Source organism: Canis aureus, chromosome 3, assembly GCF_053574225.1.
Source record: "Canis aureus isolate CA01 chromosome 3, VMU_Caureus_v.1.0, whole genome shotgun sequence".
Classification (NCBI taxonomy): Eukaryota; Metazoa; Chordata; class Mammalia; order Carnivora; family Canidae; genus Canis; species Canis aureus.
Window position 1 is genome coordinate 38,799,653 of NC_135613.1, and position 18,457 is coordinate 38,818,109.

The following is an 18,457-nucleotide window of genomic DNA, read 5'->3' on the forward strand; positions in this document are numbered from 1 at the left end:
GCAGAATAAAAGTTCAATAAACATTTGTGGAATCTATAAAGAGCATAATCAGTCAAGACCATATTTGAATATTGGCAGCCCTATTTTCCACTGACAGGCAGAGCTTTTTGAGAGGAATGATTTTCATTTATCTTTGTGTCTTCAATTATTAGAATGATACCTAGCACAGAATAGCCATATATCTCATTAGTTTCCTGAATAAGTGAATTAATCAACAAACTATAAAAATACACAAAGCTATTAACTTTGTTGTTGAATGAAACTGACCAAACAAGCTCTGGATTAAATCAGAATTTGTCTACTTATAAGTGAAGTTGTTCTATCTCAAGCTAATATTAGAGTTGTGGGGAAAAATTAAAGAGTTTACGTTTTCTTTCAGGAATGTTTGTTGTTCTTAGGAATTGTTCAGTATTGAAACCCACAATTCTTTCCAACAACATAAAAGAAATTGTCTAGGTTGGGCTTTCTTCTTCCATTAGATTTTTATGAGAATTTCAAGGCTGGGAAAAATCAGACAAAATGTTTTTGCTTTGAGATAAGGAGACAAGATTAAGTAAAGAGTTGGAAGAGCTGAGATGAAAAAAGGGACATTTCAGGTAAATGCAAATGGCCAAAAGGGAGTTGTGGCAAGTGACGAACATTTCTCTGAGCCTAATGATTTCATTTTTCAAAGCAAGGTGAAGACAGCCTCACTAAATTTGAGGACAACCAATAAAATTGTTTTTTTTTTTTTAAATTTAGATTTTATTTATTTTTTCACGAGAGACAGAGAGAGGTGGAGACATAGGCAGAGAGAGAGAGAGAGATTTAGGTGCCCTGCGGGAAGCCTGTTGTGGGACTCGATCCCAGGACTCTGGAATCACAACCTGAGCCAAAGGCAGATGCTCAACCACTGAGCCAGGTGCCCCATAAAATTGGTCTTAACAGAGAAAAGCCCACATGCCATAAGATAGCTTTGCCTCAGCAAAATGATCTAGAACCTAAAATTCTGGGATTCTAAGCTTGCCTTTTTCATGTGTTTTTCTCGTCTATGAGCTCTGTGCCCACAGTTTTGAGATCTCAGGCACTGCAGTCCTCTGTCTGATTTTACAAACATTTGGCTATTTGTCATATTAATTTACTAAGTGTTGTAGAAAAAGAATTAGAAATGGTCTTGTTTAAGAACAAGACCTAAGCCAGAACTGACTCGGGTCTCAGGACTCCCTGTCTGTGTTTGTGCCGTTTCAAGAGTCGGAAACTCACATGCCTAAAGGAGTCAGACAGCATAAACAGATTAGGCAAACATTTTTTTTTTTTTTTTTACTTTTATAGAGAAGTTTTTCTTTCAACTTACGGCACTCTAGGGAATGATTTTATGTTCCTTCCTTTCATAGAGAGATGGGCATAGAGAAATATATTTCTCCTACAAGTAAAACATTTGTGTGGTCATACTGAGAAATTGATGAAATCTGGTGTCTGTTGTGGGAGGAACTGGGGAGTGGCAGGGTCTTCTACATACTGAACAGTGCAGTCCCTTGTGAAGGGATCAGTCATCCCTGGGCTCTAGCTGACTCTTGCCGTGGGGGAATATGGGTGGCCTAATGTCTTGCATATGCCAGTTCTTTGGGAGAAACCAAAATCTGGATTTCAAGTGGAATCTCCCAATTTAAAAATATTGGCTGATTTTTTTAAGCATGATAGAACCCAAGTAAAATACATCTGTGGGCCAGATGTCCCTTTGTATTACCCGTTTATGATCTCTGTGTTATAGCGGGTTATGTTTCTATTTCTCCTGTATTCCAAATGCAGATGCCACCTTTACAAGGAAGGACCTAAAAGTCAACCCTAGTTATATATCATAAGACGGCTTTTCCCTCTTGATCTAGAAAGCCACCCTGAAGAAGATCTGACTCTGTCCAGTTCAAGCTTCCTACCTATCCATATCGTTTGTAGACTTTTCTGTTTGCTCTCAGAGCTGAAATCTGAGAAGATGAAGGAAATAAAAAAATAGTCATAAAGTTAGGCAAGCTCTGTCTATATTTCTAAGGCAACCACTTGGCAAATACGGTCATTGTGGTTAAACTGGTTATTTCACTGGGAAACAAATAACCACTAATAGGACACTGTGTTCTATACCATGCTAAATACATTAGAAAATAGAACATAAATAGAGAGATCAACCCTAAGATCAGGCACTCCAGGCTTTTGAAATGAGTGCTTAGTTATTTGAAAAACTGACTTGGTCTTTGCTAACCAGAGTAGGCTTTTCTACCAGATGCTGTTGAGGGGGGAAAAATGCAGCCGACCATTTGAAATTCCGTTCTCCCGACCATTTTGGCCCTTTTGGTGGCATCCCCTTCTTTTTAATAATAGATGTTATGAACTAAGAGCCACCTATATACCAGGCACCCCTGCAAGGCAAACTTTATTATCATTATTTTACAGTTGTACAAGATGAGGCTCTGAAAGGTCAAGTAACTTTTCCTCCTTAGCACAGAATATAGGCGTAGACCATGAATTTGAACATGAGTCTGTCTGTTTCCAAAGCCTGTGTTCTTTTCACTAAGCTACTGTTTTAAAATGTAGATTTTATTATTATTCTGATATGATGAGGCCAACAGATCAGGGGATCTGAAAGGATAGCTTGTTGCTCACAGTTCTGAAGAGGGGAGGGCATGCCTTACCATCATGCAGGGCCACACGGGAAGCAGCACAGTTGTCCCTAGCCCTCTGGTTGGTACCTGGCCCTGGCGTGCTTAGAGCAGGGAAGCAGTAGCCCATAGGCGAGGTGGGGGAAGGTAGGCCCTGAAGTAGTTAGTTTGCACATGAAAGGCATGCTCCCAGATGAGTTGAGTCCTTTGCTGTCTAGGAATTGCCAGCCTTACCAGGGGCAGTCTCTCTGGGGGCAGTAAGACCATAGATTCAAAGCATCAGAAATGGGATGCCTGGGTGGCTCAGTGGTTGAGTGTCTGCCTTCAGCTCAGGGCATGATCCCCATCCAGGGATTGAGTCCTGCATCGGGCTCCCTGTGAGGAGCTTGCTTCTTCCTCTATCTCTCTGCCTCTTTCTCTGTGTCTTTCAAGAATAAATTAAAAAATAAAAATAAAAAATAAAGCATCAAAAATACCAACAATAAAAATATGTGATATATATGGCCACACCGCCTTTTCTCAGACCCAAACACCTTTCTTGATCTGATTTTCTTACATTCTGCAACTAGCCAGCCACCAAATTTGTTTTCTTCTACATATATCTCATTTATTCATTCAAGGTGCCAGGTACTGATGTAGGCAGTGGGGTTTGGGAAATAATGGGGCTCTTGATGTAATAGAGCTCAGAAAGACATATAAATTAATGATTTCTTTAAAACTTGCTAAATAATACAATGGAACAAGAGCAGGAAACTTTTTTGCCTCATGTTCTCACCCTCAGACTCTGAGCCCTGTCTACGTTTCCTGCCCTCTACACCTGGCCATGTCTCTGTCCTGCATTCCCTACCAGGCTAATTTTCTTTTCTTTTCTTTTTTAAATTTATTTTTTATTGGAGTTCAATTTGCCAACATATAGCATAACATCCTGTGCCAGGCTAATTTTCTTAACTTCTCATCACTCTGCTCCCCAGATCCAAATAATTTCATGGCCTCTAATTCAATAAAAGTATAAGCACTTACCTGAATTTCAAGACCCACTGTCTGCCCCCACACTCCCCCATTATTCCAGTATTGTCGCTACTCCATTTATTCTTTAATTTAACAGCCACCTGTGACCTAAGTGTGTCCCACAAAAATAGACACAAATGTAAAGTGTGTGGTAGTGCATCTGAGAAGCACACAGTACTGTGTAAGCATGTGGTGTGTCTCCATTGTGCTTTGCGCATCCCACATCTATTCCAGAAATATTTACAGAGCAGCTATGATATGCTAGGCTCAGGGCTCTGCCAATCTCCTTACTGTACGCAGCCATCAATGTCTTTCCATCTCCATATCTACTCATCACAGCCTCCTTTCCAGCATGCCTGGCCTCTAACTCCCTACTCCTCCAAGCTACCTGTTCTCAGCCTCCCAACTGAAGCCTCACCTCCCCCAACTAAATAATTATTGCCAAATTATTGACCTCTGACATTATGTTAATATGTATTATATGTATTGTATTTCTTGTGTTCCACTGTATTTCCAGAACCTAGGCACAGTGAATGCACTAGGCATTCAGTAAATACTGAATCACTATACTCATGCATGCACCACACGTCTGGGTTCTGTGCTTCCCACTGGATGCTAATTTAAATCTCCCTTTTCTGAACTCTGAAAGTGCTTCCCATAGAGATGGGCCTCAAATCAAGGAATGCCTTTAATTATCCTTTACTGTTGTAAACTCTAAGGTCCTGACACCCCTCATCACAGGAACCCAAGGCTGAATCTGGAGGAAGTTAGCATTTGAAACCCATGTAGCTTTTTCTCATTGAAATGACCAGTGGCTTTGGTATTATTTTGAGCATTTCTTCATAACTGTACACATGGAATTCAGCAACATAGACCTACAAGTTTAGTATATGTTACGGCATAGTAGTTAAGAACAAGGACTTTAGGTACAGAGAAACCTCAACTGGAAACGAAGATCTGTCACTTACTCCCTGTGACCAACCTCGGACAAATTGCTTACCCTCTTTTGGTCTCAGTTTTCTCATCTGTATAGTAGAGAGTGTTATCTTTTCCCCAGGAATAGTGTAATGAATAAATGAGGTAATAATGTATGTAAAAAGCTTAGCTCAGTGTGGATACGTGGTAAATGAGCAGCAAAGTTTAGGTGCTAGTATTTATACTATTGTTGACGTTGTGGTAGACACTCTCTACAGCCCAGCAATCCTGTTCTAAAGGGAGTCTGGGGGAGGGCTAAGGAGGTTATTGAGGTTCTGAGTAGTTAAGTGTCTTGCACAAAGTCACGCAGCTAGTTAGTATCAGAGCCAGAACCAAGACCTGATTTCTGTGGCTCCAGAAAAAAATTATCTTCCCCTTTACACAGCTCTGGCTGTCAGGAAACACTTTTTGAGAGACTGACTATCTCCATGAGGCCAAAATAACCAATCAGTTCATAGTCTGAATGAAAATAAATTAGATGGTGGACATTAAGAAGGGCATGTGATGTGACCAGCACTGGGTGTTATATGCAACTTAAAGAATTGTTGAAAACTACATCAGAAAATAATGATGAACTATGTGTTGTTATGTTTTATATGTTTTAACTAAATTTTAAAAAGAGAGGGATGCTTGGGTGGTTCAGTGGTTGAATGCCTGCCTTCGGCCCAGGGCATGATCCTGGAGTCCCAGGATCAAGTCCCACATCAGGTTCCCTCTATGGGGGCTGCTTCTCTCTCTGCCTGTGTCTCTGCCTCTCTCTGTGTGTCTCTCTCATGAATAAATAAATAAAATCTTTTTAAAATAAATAAATTTTTAAAAAAGAAAAAAACAAAAAGTAAATATAAAAAATAAATAAATTAGTTAGAATGATTCTGGAGTACTAGAGACTTATGTGAGCATTGGGAAGACGCCCAAATTAGGTTCAGGAATACAGGCACACTGTTGGGTGTGTTTTAGCAAGCAGGGTAGCATCATGGGGAAACATTTCCCTTCCTGATACTTTTATTTATTATTTTGTTTAGAGCTACCAAGGAATAAAATCCCAAACATGGGATTTCAAATGAGAAGTAGATTGTTGTCCACAGGGCTCAGACATTACTGTCCTTGGAGAGCTATGCCCCAATTTCTCATGGGATAACTTTTTCTTTTTCTTTTTCTTTTTCTTTTTCTTTCTTTTTTTTTTTTTTTTTTTTTTTTAATGTGATAACTTTCCAGTCAGGAGATGCCCTTTTGACAGCTCTAGGGCAACTCTTTTGTTATTTTTTGAATTATAATCCCTCCTCATAGTCCGTTTCACTCAGCTTCTCCATTAGTAAGACAGGGTGAGTAATTCAAGGCCTGCTATTGCCCTGGGGTAACAGCCTGAACCAGGAGACAGAAATGGTTTGACCCAGAGCTTGGCACTTTAACACCCAGGTCCTGGAATTACCCCTTCCCACTCTTGTCCTCACACCTCCTTTTTGGACCTGATACTACCTGTTCCTACCAGTTTAGCCTGGAGAGTTTCATTTCCTGCTCATTTTTCTTTAGACTGCTTTGGTTTGTGGATCAAGAAGCTGGCAGTAGGTGAAGCAAAGCTAAGTTTCTGAAAGAGCCGGACACTAGTCGAGTTAGCATTTTAACATTCTTAGATTCTCTGTGGACAGAGTTGAAAGAAACAGATATGTTAATATCTCTTTTTCTGGTGTCCACATAAGTCAGAGAAACTATAACACTGACCCATCTCTTTTGTTTTTCAGATAGACCACATGGTGCAGGGCCATGCTGCCTTCCCTGAACTAAAAGCCAAGGCCGCTGCCAGGTAACTGTTGCCCCTCCTCCCCTACAACTTCCCACGCTTTCCTGCACTGAGGACATTCACCTTAGGCAGCTGAGTGACTCAGTTCCCCTTGGGTGATGAAAATGCCCTGCAGTGTTTGGTTATAAGACAGTCATCTCGATGATCCATATATTAATTTTGAAAATGATCTAAGAGAACTCAATAAAACTAGAGGTTCCAAAAAATATGCCAGGAACTGTGGATGAGAGACTCTAATGTAGTAGAAGGAACATGAATTTCAGAGTCCAAACTTCTGGGGTTCGAATCCAGATTTACTCTACAAGGTGTGTGACGTTGGGCAAGTTATCCAACCTCTTTACACCTGGCTTTTCATCTGTACAGTGGAGGATAAGAAATGACCTGAAGTGATTTTTAGGATATTTTGTTAAGTGAAGAAAGCAAATAAGTGTTTATATTATACTCCCTTTCATTTAAAAGGAAGGTGACTGTAAGAAACTATATGTGTATTTACTCATTTATGCAAAAGAAACAAAGAAGATTAAACTAGAACCTGATGAGACTGACTGGTTACATGGAGGTTGGGGTAGGAATGGGATGGAAACATGGGGGAGTGAAAACAGGGTAAGAGGTGGAGGTAGCACTTTTCTCAGCATATCTTTTTTATAGAACTCTAATTCTTAGAACTATGGTGATACTTCACATGCCCCTCGAAAATAGAAGGTATGTAGGTTAGATGGTAGGTAGGTAGATCAATAGATAGATAGTACTAGGATGTATGTGTGTGGTGGGAGTGTGCAAAATGAAATACAATTAGCAAAATCTAAATCTATGATGTTAACAATGAATACCATAACCACATTAAGGATTTGAGAAAGAAAAGAACCTAAGTAGCTTTGAGAAAGAATATTTTGATAGTATAATGTATGGCTAAAGATAAAATAACCATATATAAGTATTATATTCTGGGGCGCCTAGGTGGCTTAATCAATTAAGCATCTGCCTCAGCTCAGGTCATGATCTCAGGGTCCTGGGATCAAGCCCCATGTGTCAGGCTCCCTGCTAAGCAGGGAGTCTGCTTCTCCTTCTCCCATTGCCCCTCCCCCTGCTCATGTGTGAGCGCTCTCTCTTTCACTCTCTCTCTCTCTCTCTCTCTCTCTAATAAATAAATAAAATCTTTAAAACAATTTTAAGTATTATAGTCTAATTCCTAAATTTGTTTTTCATAAATGTCTGGATTAGCTCTTCAAAAACTCCTTTATGTGTATACTACAACTAAGCAAATAAATTAATATATTGTGGATAATGAGAGCCAGGTTTCTCTTAAATAGGGAAGGGGGAAGGTTACAGTGAACCCTATGGTAGTGAGTGGAAGTAGGAGGTATTAGGATCAACTTGAGATTTTGTATATATGTGTGTAGGTACAGCTGTCTCTAGACAGAGCTATAGTCATAGACAGAAATAAATATAGTGTGTATATCCGTGTGTGAGTACACATACATATATTCCCTGTGCTCTCTGCTGAGATGGCCTGGAAGCAATGACCCCTCGTAGCAGTGTGCACACCTAGCACCAGATCCTGGTTTTTAAATACTGTTGTCTACCTAAAAGGAATCAGAAAACTTCTGAGAAGGATCATACCATGGAACTTCCTCATCTAACACTTTATTTGGGTCCGATACCACATACCCTATCTTGAGCAAGGGTTCCTACCTTTAGATCATCCATGAACCCCTTAATCATCTACTTAAAACTTTCTTCTTAGAAACCTGGCCAGTTCCAGGGTGAGGACAGAGAACACACATGAACGTTTGATGATGCCAGAAAGTAAGGAAGTACTTGAAGACAACTTGTCATCCAAGTGCATAGGAGACAGTTCTAAGAATCTCTCCATGGCCTTTGGGGACAATTTGATCAACAGAATAAGTAATGGTAGTATAAAGTGACTCCCCGAGGCCATACTGATAGAAGTAAATTATTGAAGAAATAAATATTTGGGAAGAAAGGGCAGGTCTTCTTGTCCACTTCAGGGACCATGTCCTAGAAATTATTTTTTTTATATAAATTTATTTTTTATTGGTGTTCAATTTGCCAACATATAGAATAACACCCAGGGCTCATCCCATCAAATGCCCCCCTCAGTGCCCGTCACCCAGTCACCCCCACCCCCCGCCCACCTCCCCTTCCATCCCCCTAGTTCGTTTCCCAGAGTTAGGAGTCTCTCATGTTATGTCTCCCTTTCTGATATTTCCCACTCATTTTTCTCCTTTTTCCTTTATTCCCTTTCACTATTTTTTATATTCCCCAAATGAATGAGACCGTATAATGTTTGTCCTTCTCCGATTGACTTATTTCACTCAGCATAATACCCTCCAGTTCCATCCACGTCGAAGCAAATGGTGGGTATTCGTCATTTATAATGGCTGAGTAATATTCCATTGTGTATATATAACACACTTTCTTTATCCATTCATCTTTTGATGGGCACTGAGGCTCCTTCCACAGTTGGCTATTGTGGACATTGCTGCTAGAAACATTGGGGTGCAGGTGTCCCGGCGTTTCACACTGCATCTGTATCTTTGGGGTAAATCCCCAGCATAAATGTGGAGGAAATAATGGAACTAGAATATTCTCATTAGGCAAACACCGTAGTAATACTTGTTGCAAGGGAGAATCACCAATGGAAGCTGAAATTAGGGAAAGTATGATGCACAGTGGGCTATGTGCATAGTCCCAAAGTATCTTACTATAAGGTACTCATTAATGGCAAAAGAAAAACAGTAACTCACAGTGGAGAGATCTGGCAAACAGTGCCTCACCCATGTGATCAAAGTCAAACAGTACCAGCAGCAGGATCTCTCAGTGTTGAGCACCTCCCTTCATAATGTACCCAGAAGGACGTGACATCATTTCTGTAAGGCCCTTGCCAAAAATGGATCACCTCAGCAAAAACGTCCGGACACATCAGCCAAGCCCCAACTGAAGTGCATTCTACAAAATTATTAGCCAGGATGCTCATAAGATGCTGAAATTTCAGGAATTATTGCAGAACTGTCTCAGATTGGAGGAGACAAAAACAAAAAACAATGTGTGATCATGGTTTAGACCCTGGACCCAGAAGAAGAACATGAGTTGGGGGAAAACTGTCAACATTCAAATAAGTCTGCAGATAGCTGATAATATCATATTTATGTTAATTTCTTAGATGATGTGTGTAAGGGAAGTCTGTTTACTCTTTCTCTTTCTATGAATCTAAAATTATTTCAAAATGAAATCCGCTTATTTTTCAAACTGTTTATGATAATGCTTTGTTGGGCTTTTCTAGAAAGGCAAGGTATTTTATAATATTAACAGAGAAATCCCTCATAACCAGTACATAGAGCAAGGGTTCCTACCTTTAGATCATCCATGAACCCCTTAATTGTCTACTTAATGTATGCATTACATACATTCACATTTTCTGTGAAGAGAGGCCATAACTTTCATCAGATTCTTGAAGGGATCCAGCATTTATAAACCACAAACACAAACACTGGATTTGGGAGTTTGGAGATCTGGATTCAAATCCCAGTTCCACTAGACATCATTGTATGAACTTGTTTCCTCATCAGAACATGGGATAGTAGCTCTGAGAGAACCAGCACTGAGTACCTCTGAGAATTTGTTTTGATTTTAATGAGGTAATGTATTTGGCAAGGCTTGTAAACTTTACTATGGCAATTATGACAACAGGTACCACTGCTATTTCTGACGCTATTACTAATGGTTTTATAAAAGAGGAGGATGTTTTGGTGGTGGTGGTGGTTCTAGGGGTAAGCAGCACATCAGTCATCCATAACCTGCTGACCTTCTGATGCAAAGTGTGGTAAAGTAGCAAGAACCCTGAACTAGGTATGACAAGTCTTGGATTCTTGTGCCAGTTCTACCATAAATGTCTCAATGACTCAGTTCCCTCACCCATAAAACCACAATAATACCACCCTGCTTAACTTATTTTACAGGGGTTATATGGATGAAAGTAGATTGGGGAAGTGCCAGTCTCTGAAGATCTTAAAGCCAAACACAAACCTAAGGGATAGATTTTGCATGGAAATATTCAAAATTTCCAGAACTTTCTTCTATGGGTGAGCCTCATGAGAGTAGTTGTGATTGAGAAAAGGAAAGAGATTGATGGATTACCAGTGCAGACTCAGGGAAACAGCAGGCTGAGGTGATCCAGAAGCAGCAATTATTAGGATTCTTATGTGGAGTCAGAACTGGATTTAAATCCCAACTCTTTCTGTATACTAGTCAACTTCATACTACCTTCCAACTACCTCCCTGTATTTCTACCTTTAAGAGCTAAGTTTCTCCAAAGCATTGCCTGCACTCATGGCTACTACTTCCTCACTTTCTACTCATCCCTTGCCCACTTCAATTTAAATTTTGTCCCCATCTGCCCCTGAAAGAGTTAATGATAAGGTCCTCAGTGACCTCTGTTAATGAGTCTGTAGGGTTCTTTCCAGTCCTCATCCTTGGACTCTCAGCAGGATGTGGCACCAATGATCATAGCTTCCTCTCCTTTATAACACTCTCTTTCCTGGGCTTTCTTTCTGGAATGCTGTTCCTCCTAGTTTTCCTCCTATATCTCTGGCTTATCCTTCTTAGTCTCCTCTTCAAGTTCAATTTCAAGATCTTTTTCTTTTTCTTTTCTTTTTTTTTTTTGTTTTAAAGTAGACTCCACACTGAGTGTGGAGTCCAATGTGGAGCCTGAGATCATGACCCTGAGGATCAAGACCTGAGCTAAGATCAAGAGTTAGACACTTAACCGATTAAGCCACCCAGGTGTCTTGACCATCATATCAAAGTTTATTATCCCTAGGCTGCTGGCCCTCTTCCCTTCTCTCTTTACCATCTCTACCAAGGTGGTCCCATCCACACTCTTGCTGCATTTCTTTCTGTATCTCAAATTTTACATGCAGCTCATCTATTTAGTAGATATTCAATAAATGTCGATTCTTTTTCCTTTCACTTTCTTTCTATTGTCTTATAAAGGAAAGTGCTTCTCCGTCTTACCAGATATATGAACAGAATATTCCAAGACTGTAGGACCCATTATATATTAGGCCTTAGAAAGAAATAGGCATAACTGTTATTCAAGTGAATTTGGCTGTTTGGAAAGGACAACAAATCCCTTGGAATCAGAAACTGCATGTCTCTTTTGGGATGCCTTAAGGCTCTCTGAAAAAAGAATGCAAGTCACCCCTGCCTCAGAGCTTAGCATCAGCAAATCCTATTTAAAACTGTAGGAACAAGTGTTGATAAACAGATTTAGTATTTTATACTCTTGATTTGCCATAATCTTTTCAGACTCACCCCTGAAGAATAATGTTTTGTTGGCTTATGAATTAAGTAAACAGTAACTAGATGTGCTCATGCATGTAACTGACAAGAGTCTCTCTCTATGTGAAGCCAAATATCCAGTGATTCCACTCCTTAGATAGAGATTTCCTTACATTGATCATAACTTTGGCCCTTTCCCTCTAAACTTCCCATTATTGTCTTAATTGTTTTATAGAACATTAGTTCCCAATGTCTCAGAATGAGATTCTAGGGATAGCAGGGTTTGGTCAGAAGGTGTTGGCTTAAAATACAAGTTTATGTTCAAGTTTGGTAGCAGAACCAAGGTGATGTGTGATGAGTGTATAAGAGCATTTAAGATCATAAACAAAGTAAAAATACAAGTCCTTACTTTCATGTAAATTACATACACCCACACATGTATGTATACATACAAACATGTGTAGAGAAAGAGCACACATTCGCACATCAGGAATTGGTAAGCTTTCTAAAGAAAGAGATGAGTAAAGAGGCAGACGTTAGGGTGATGGATGGGAACTCTTTCAGGTGAGGAAGTCAGGTGACACTTGAGCAAGACTGAGTGAAGAGTAGGAGCAAGCCATAGTGTTTGGGTTGTATGGCAAATCAAGAGTATAAAATACTAAATCTGTTTATTAGTACTTGTTTCTACAGTTTCAAATAGGATTTGCTGATACTGAGATCTGAGGCAGGAGTGTTCTGTTTTTGGAGAGCCCCAAGCCACACCAGAAGATGTAAGGGACAGCAAGGCCCCAGGCCTGAAGGCACCAGCCAGCTTGGCAGGCTTCAAGATACTGTAAAGGCCATCCTGGCTGAACCAGAGTGGGAGGGAGCTGGTAACAGAGGAGGGCTTAAAAGTTACTCAAGGCCAAAGCATGAGGATCATTGTAGTATGTAAAGACACTAGAGCTTATTCAAGGTTTTAGTTTCTGAGCAGAAGAAAGACACCATCAGATATACCTTAGAAGAATTACTTCGGCTGTTCTGTGGAGAGTAAACTAGACCGTTAGTCGGGAGGGAGGGATACAGTAAAAGATCGGGCCCTCCATCTCAGCGAGCTCATAGTCTACGGAAAGGAAAAGACTATTATCAGAGAAGCCCAGCCTGTTCTGAGTTACTTTTGCAGAAGTCACTGCAAGCAGTGATCATTTCTTGTTGTGATTCTGCTGGTCTCGGGTCCTAATTTAGGATTATCAGAATGAAGTTTTTCTAAATCACATTGTCTCTCCCAACCTTTCTTTTCTCCCACCATCCCTGGATTTTTCTGTCATTTCTATAAGGACAATCAGTGTTTATTGATCTGATTTTTTTCCTCAGGCTTTTTTTTTTCCTCTCTGATTCCCATAATCCCATTCAGGAGCAGTTTCTTCAATTACACTGGAGCCCATATGCCAAATCTCAACTACATTTAAAGTTCCCCATGAAAGGCTGTATGTGTTCCCTTGGTGCAAGAAAAGGAAAAAGAAAAGACATGAGACGTTGAGAACTTGCATTGTTCCTGGCACTGCACTTGCTAATAGTTTTATGTATATTATCTCATTTAATTCTAGATGAGGAAATGAAGATTCTAGGGACTCTTAGACTCTACATCTAAAGCTGATTCCCACTTTCCATTCTACTCCAAAGTTCTCACATTGCTTCCTTGGCCCTGGAGGCTTCTTCAGTCTCAGTCCCTCAGTCTGACAACTGGGGCTATCAGTCTATCAGCAAGTATTTATTTAGGCTCCTCTGAGCTAGGACCGTCATAAAACGAGGGTGACAATATTAACACCTTCCATCCCCTAGGCGGTGCCAGGATAGCCACTAAATTCTTGATGGCTCTTGGATGAGAGATGTTTCTTAAACCGAAATAAGTAGAAATTATAATGCCTTTCTTTGGCTTCTACTTTGCATGCAAGGATAGGAAAGTGCTCAGGGCATTGGGGTCCTCTCAAGAAGACTGAGGGCTGTGCTGACTTAGGAAATAAATCCTCCATTTCAAGACAGACATCCAAGAGGAAGCATGTGTTGGGTTGTTGGCTATCTGACCTGAAACTAATAAGAGAAATTGGCAGGGGATAAGAGCATATATTTGAAAGTCCTCAGCCCTAGATGGTACCTGAAGCCATGAGAGTAAAGGGTATTGTTCCTCACCACAGGACCAGTTTCAGTAGACTCCATCTTGTGGCAGGTCAGGAAGTGGGGAACTGGAGACAAGCTTTCTCAACTTCTGGAAGGGGCACAAATGTCTGCTGTTAGACTGTATTTTCTGACTTTTGACTTCAAAATACGGTCACTACACTTCTGTACAAGTAGCCCATGAATCCTAAGAATTAAAATGACTTTAGAGAGGCAGGAAAGAGTAGAGATTCCAGGGATGCTGTCCTCATTGAAGATTGTAAGCAATAAAGTCTGAAAAAAAAAAAAAAAGAAAAAGAAAAAGAAAGAAATCAGTCCTGACTCTTGGACTTTTAAAACTAGAAATGAGGGATCCCTGGGTGGCGCAGCGGTTTAGCGCCTGCCTTTGGCCCAGGGCGTGATCCTGGAGACCCGGGATCGAATCCCACGTCGGGCTCCCGGTGCATGGAGCCTGCTTCTCCCTCTGCCTGTGTCTCTGCCTCTCTCTCTCTCTGTGACTATCATAAATTAAAAAAAAAAAAAAAAAAAAAAAACTAGAAATGAATTTCCTACAATGGGAAAGAAGGGGAACTCTTTATTGATTACCTATCATTTTATAGTGTTCAGTCTCTATATTGAATCTTCATAGCAGCCTGTAACATAAGAGAATTAGCCCCAAGTACAGAAAAGTAAACTAGGCTTAGGGAGGCTTAGTGTACCTGACTACCCAACTGCTACCCAGTGAAGTCATTTTGTGGTTGTTGAAACTCTATTTTCTTCGTCATACACAGTGAGGACCAGGGCAGCAGGAATTCCTCCCTCTGGGAGAAGATATATGAGCCTGGAGTTTGTGAGATGGAGGGAGAACCACCCACTTGAAACAGTTAACATGTGATTCCCGGGCTGAAAGGGGGCTTACCGCCGTTTGAGAAGGAATTGGTAAAAAATACAAAATTAAACAAAGTCAGAACCAAAAAAGGCATCATGTAAGGTTAAAATTATGTGAATAATGATGTGCATTTGTTATTATAATGTTTTCCAAGTGCATTTCATTTTGAATGATATACTCAGATAGCACACATGGTAAGGTATAATTGAAAAAACATGCAGGAGAATGGCTGCATTCAAAGAATAAACATACAGCTGTGAGGAGGTTAGGAGTCAAAGGGGTAAGCATATGCCCCGTCCCCCAGGGATCTCATTAGTGCATGAGTGACCATATATGTAAGAGGCTAAACGAATCTCCCTGTTTGCAAAGACCCGCATTAAATGAGACAATGACAAATCAATAGTAATTAGGCCTATAGATTCTTATTGACCCAGATGTCTGAAACCAAATGCCCTGCCCTGAGATTCCTTGAGAGGCAAATGAAAAGATTTATAGATGTGTGCTTTAAAAAAAAAAAAAAATATATATATATATATATATATATATATATATATATATATATATCCCTTTAAGTGCAGCGATGGTATTCAGAAATGGGATTTTGCTAGAATCAAGAAATCACTCTTGATTTCTGGCTTGGAAGGACATTTCTGTGGCTTTTATTGTCAGTGGGGTTCCTGTTGGACCATGAGTGGAGAGAACTGGGAAATAGAAAAACAGAATGTGATCATATTCTCCCCAGGTGTAAGGCTCTGGGCCTGCCTTCCACAGAGGCCTCCAGGACCCTTTCCCAACATTGTCATAGAATCATGCTAAAAAAGAGTTTGAATGTGGGCTCGACAAGTCATTTCAGACCTGGGTTCCAGAAGGCACATGGCTTCGGGATCACACAGAGATAGGGTTATTTAAATTTGGCCTCACTATCGTGTCTTCACATCTCTGAGCATCTTCTGTAAAGGGGTGATATTGGTACCTGGCTCACTGAGCTGGATTGAGGGCCTGGTGTGCTGTTGGGTGGGGCATGGCAGCTGATGTTGCTGTGGCCAGTGAGCCTTTTTCCAGCAGTATTATTATCCTTCAAGTAGGATCCAAGGCAGAAGATTTTTACAGATGGAAATGAGGTGTCATGGCAAGAAGCAAATAGATTGCCTCCACCCAGCATACCTTCGCACACACAGGCACGCACGCACACGCTGGTGCACACACACAGAGGCTGATTTGTGCACTCACTTCTGCACTTACATAGACCAGTTTTTTCTCCTGTCTTTTCTGTCCTGGAGCTCCACATACAGTTTTTATTTAACAAAATAATTTGAAAACCACTGTTCTACCTGTTTGTTTCCTTTTTTAAGCTTAAATTAGGAAACTTTCGGGAACTTCATGGGCTCCAAGGGAACATTCACAGTGTCACAAAACTGGAACCAGAAATGTTCGAGCTGCACTCCTAAAGCATTTGTGAAATGCAAATAATATCATGTTAGGTTAATATCGAAGATATTAATGTCCCTTGGACATTAATTTCCTATATTTTTTTTCCTGCCACTGTTCAGGCCATGCTTTTAACCTTTAAAGCTATCTTCCCGAGGCCACCAGTGAGAAGTAGCATGGAAGCCACCCTCTGATAAACTCACTTTCCTTAGAATCATTGGTTCAAGACTTTGAGACAGAAGTACATTTAAAGAGGGGAAAGGTGACCAACTTCAGTCTCTGTGCCATGCAGTAACATTTAGCTCAGTAAGATAGCTATCATGATGCCCATTTTATGTATGGGATAACTGAAGTTCAGAGAGGGTAAGTCACTGGCCCATGTCACCCAGCTAGGATGAGTAGGACCCACAGGTGAGCCCAGGACTACCTTGGTTCCCAGTCCCCTCCTATCTCCCTCTCACACAAACACTGAAAACAGAGAGGTGGTGTGACTCCTTCATTCTGCACCCAAAGAGACGGAGCCTTAGAAAGGAGAAAGAACAAATGTGATGCCATTTGATACATTGGGGTTGGAAATCAAATCTCCTCATTCCTGATCTAACTGCATTCCTCTGTCCCATTACTTCCTTTAGCCAACTCCCATCCCAAGTTCAGGAACTTACCTTCATATCTGTCACCTCATCATTATTGTTACAATTAGGAATACTGATTTTTTAAAATCCTTTACACATGTACAGTATTGTACAGTTTACAAAATACGCTCTCTTCACATATATAGTCTCCTTTGATCTTCACAATAACCCTATGAGGTAAGTTGGACAGGGATTATGATATCTGTTTTTACAGATGCAAAGAAAGAGGTTCAGAACGTTTGAATAACTTTCTCATGGTTACACATCTTTCTAGGGGTAAAGCCACTCCTGGACCTGGTCTTCTGATTCCAAGCCTTTCCACTTTGCAGCGGGACATGCTACCTACTCTGGGTGATGGCAAAGGATGATCAGAGAGCATAGTATGCTGGTTCCTGTGGTTTTGGGTAGTTTCTCTGCTGAAACTAGGGACTCTGCTTTCTTTCTGGATCTGATATGGAAGTACAAATCGTTTCTTTCTGTAGAACAGTTTGCTTCCCGACCCTACCCCCCCTTTTAAAAACAAAATCAACTTCTCTTCCAGATGCCAGAGTGTATATGCATATTTGAACAGTCACCTGGATCTGATTAAGAAGGCTCAGCCTGTGGGTTTTCTCACTGTTGATTTACATGTTTGGCCAGATTTCCATGGCAACCGGTCTCCCTTAGCAGATCTGACACTGAAGGGCATGGTAAGTAACAGCCAGTCCTTGCACGAAGGTGAAGGCGGGCCAAAGGGCTACAGAGTTTGGAAGAAGCAAAGTGAGGGGAAAGGAAAAGAGGAAAAATAAACAAGACCGGCCAAGGGCGCACAGGCTTTTTGCAGATGCATTGCTGTTGTGAAGGCTCTTGCCGCTCCCCAGGATGAACTGCTGAAAGTTCTCATTGTTTCTGAGCCAACCTTGAAAGCGTTAAAAGCACTCTTTCTTAGATTTAGCTACTGCTGCCTCTTTGTCCTGTGGAGCAGCTAGAAGTCATGAGCCCCTGCCTGTGTGATTTTTTATTTACATCACTTTGCAGAGTCATGTTTTCTGTCTCCATCCTCAGGCCACCCGGTAAATAAGTGGTAAATATTACCACCCATGGTCTTGATTGCCACAACCACATGTCTGCTCAGGCTCTGAGTCAGAGCTATTCAGAGTGCATGTTAACATTATTAGGATTCAGATTAAACTTTGCTCAAAGTAAAATAAAATTAGTAACTTATGTCGGTGGATACATTGAGCTGCTGGTGACCCTTAGGGTCACTGGTGGTGCTTAAGATTCTGGGCGCTCCTGGAGGGGCCAGCATGAACTTGTGGCAGCCTTCATAGACACCTAAGCTAGGATGGGACACTCTGGTAGCCAGGCAAGATTAAGTAGTATAGCCACTGAGAATCATCTTTGAGGTTGGAGGAAGCATGTTCAAACTAGAGAAATAGAATCAAGCTTCAGAGGCCAAGGGGGGGCCACAAATAAGAAGAAAGTAAGCCAGGAATTCAGAATCCAGGAAGATATGAAAAATTTGAGAAGCAGAGTGCGCTGTGAATGGAGGTGGGGAGATCAGAATGGAGGCTGTGAGCAAATCAGGGTTTATGCTGCGTGATGGTGGCGTGGGCTGCTGGCTTAAAGAGCTGCAAGACCCCAAATTCTACAGTTTTGTGATTAATTTTATTGAGACTGTTTT

At 40.8% G+C, this 18,457-nt stretch overlaps 1 protein-coding gene across 27 annotated transcripts in view; it reads left to right on the forward strand.

Annotated features, from left to right (window-relative positions):
• FGGY (FGGY carbohydrate kinase domain containing) overlaps positions 1 to 18,457 on the forward strand; it is a 413,890-nt gene that overhangs the window by 291,642 nt on the left and 103,791 nt on the right. For all 27 annotated transcript variants that reach the window (XM_077891975.1, XM_077891990.1, XM_077891976.1 and 24 more), the window contains 2 exons: positions 6,353 to 6,414; positions 17,336 to 17,483. In XM_077891975.1, coding sequence (XP_077748101.1) covers positions 6,353 to 6,414; positions 17,336 to 17,483 — 210 coding nt within the window. The remainder of the gene's footprint in view (positions 1 to 6,352; positions 6,415 to 17,335; positions 17,484 to 18,457) is intronic.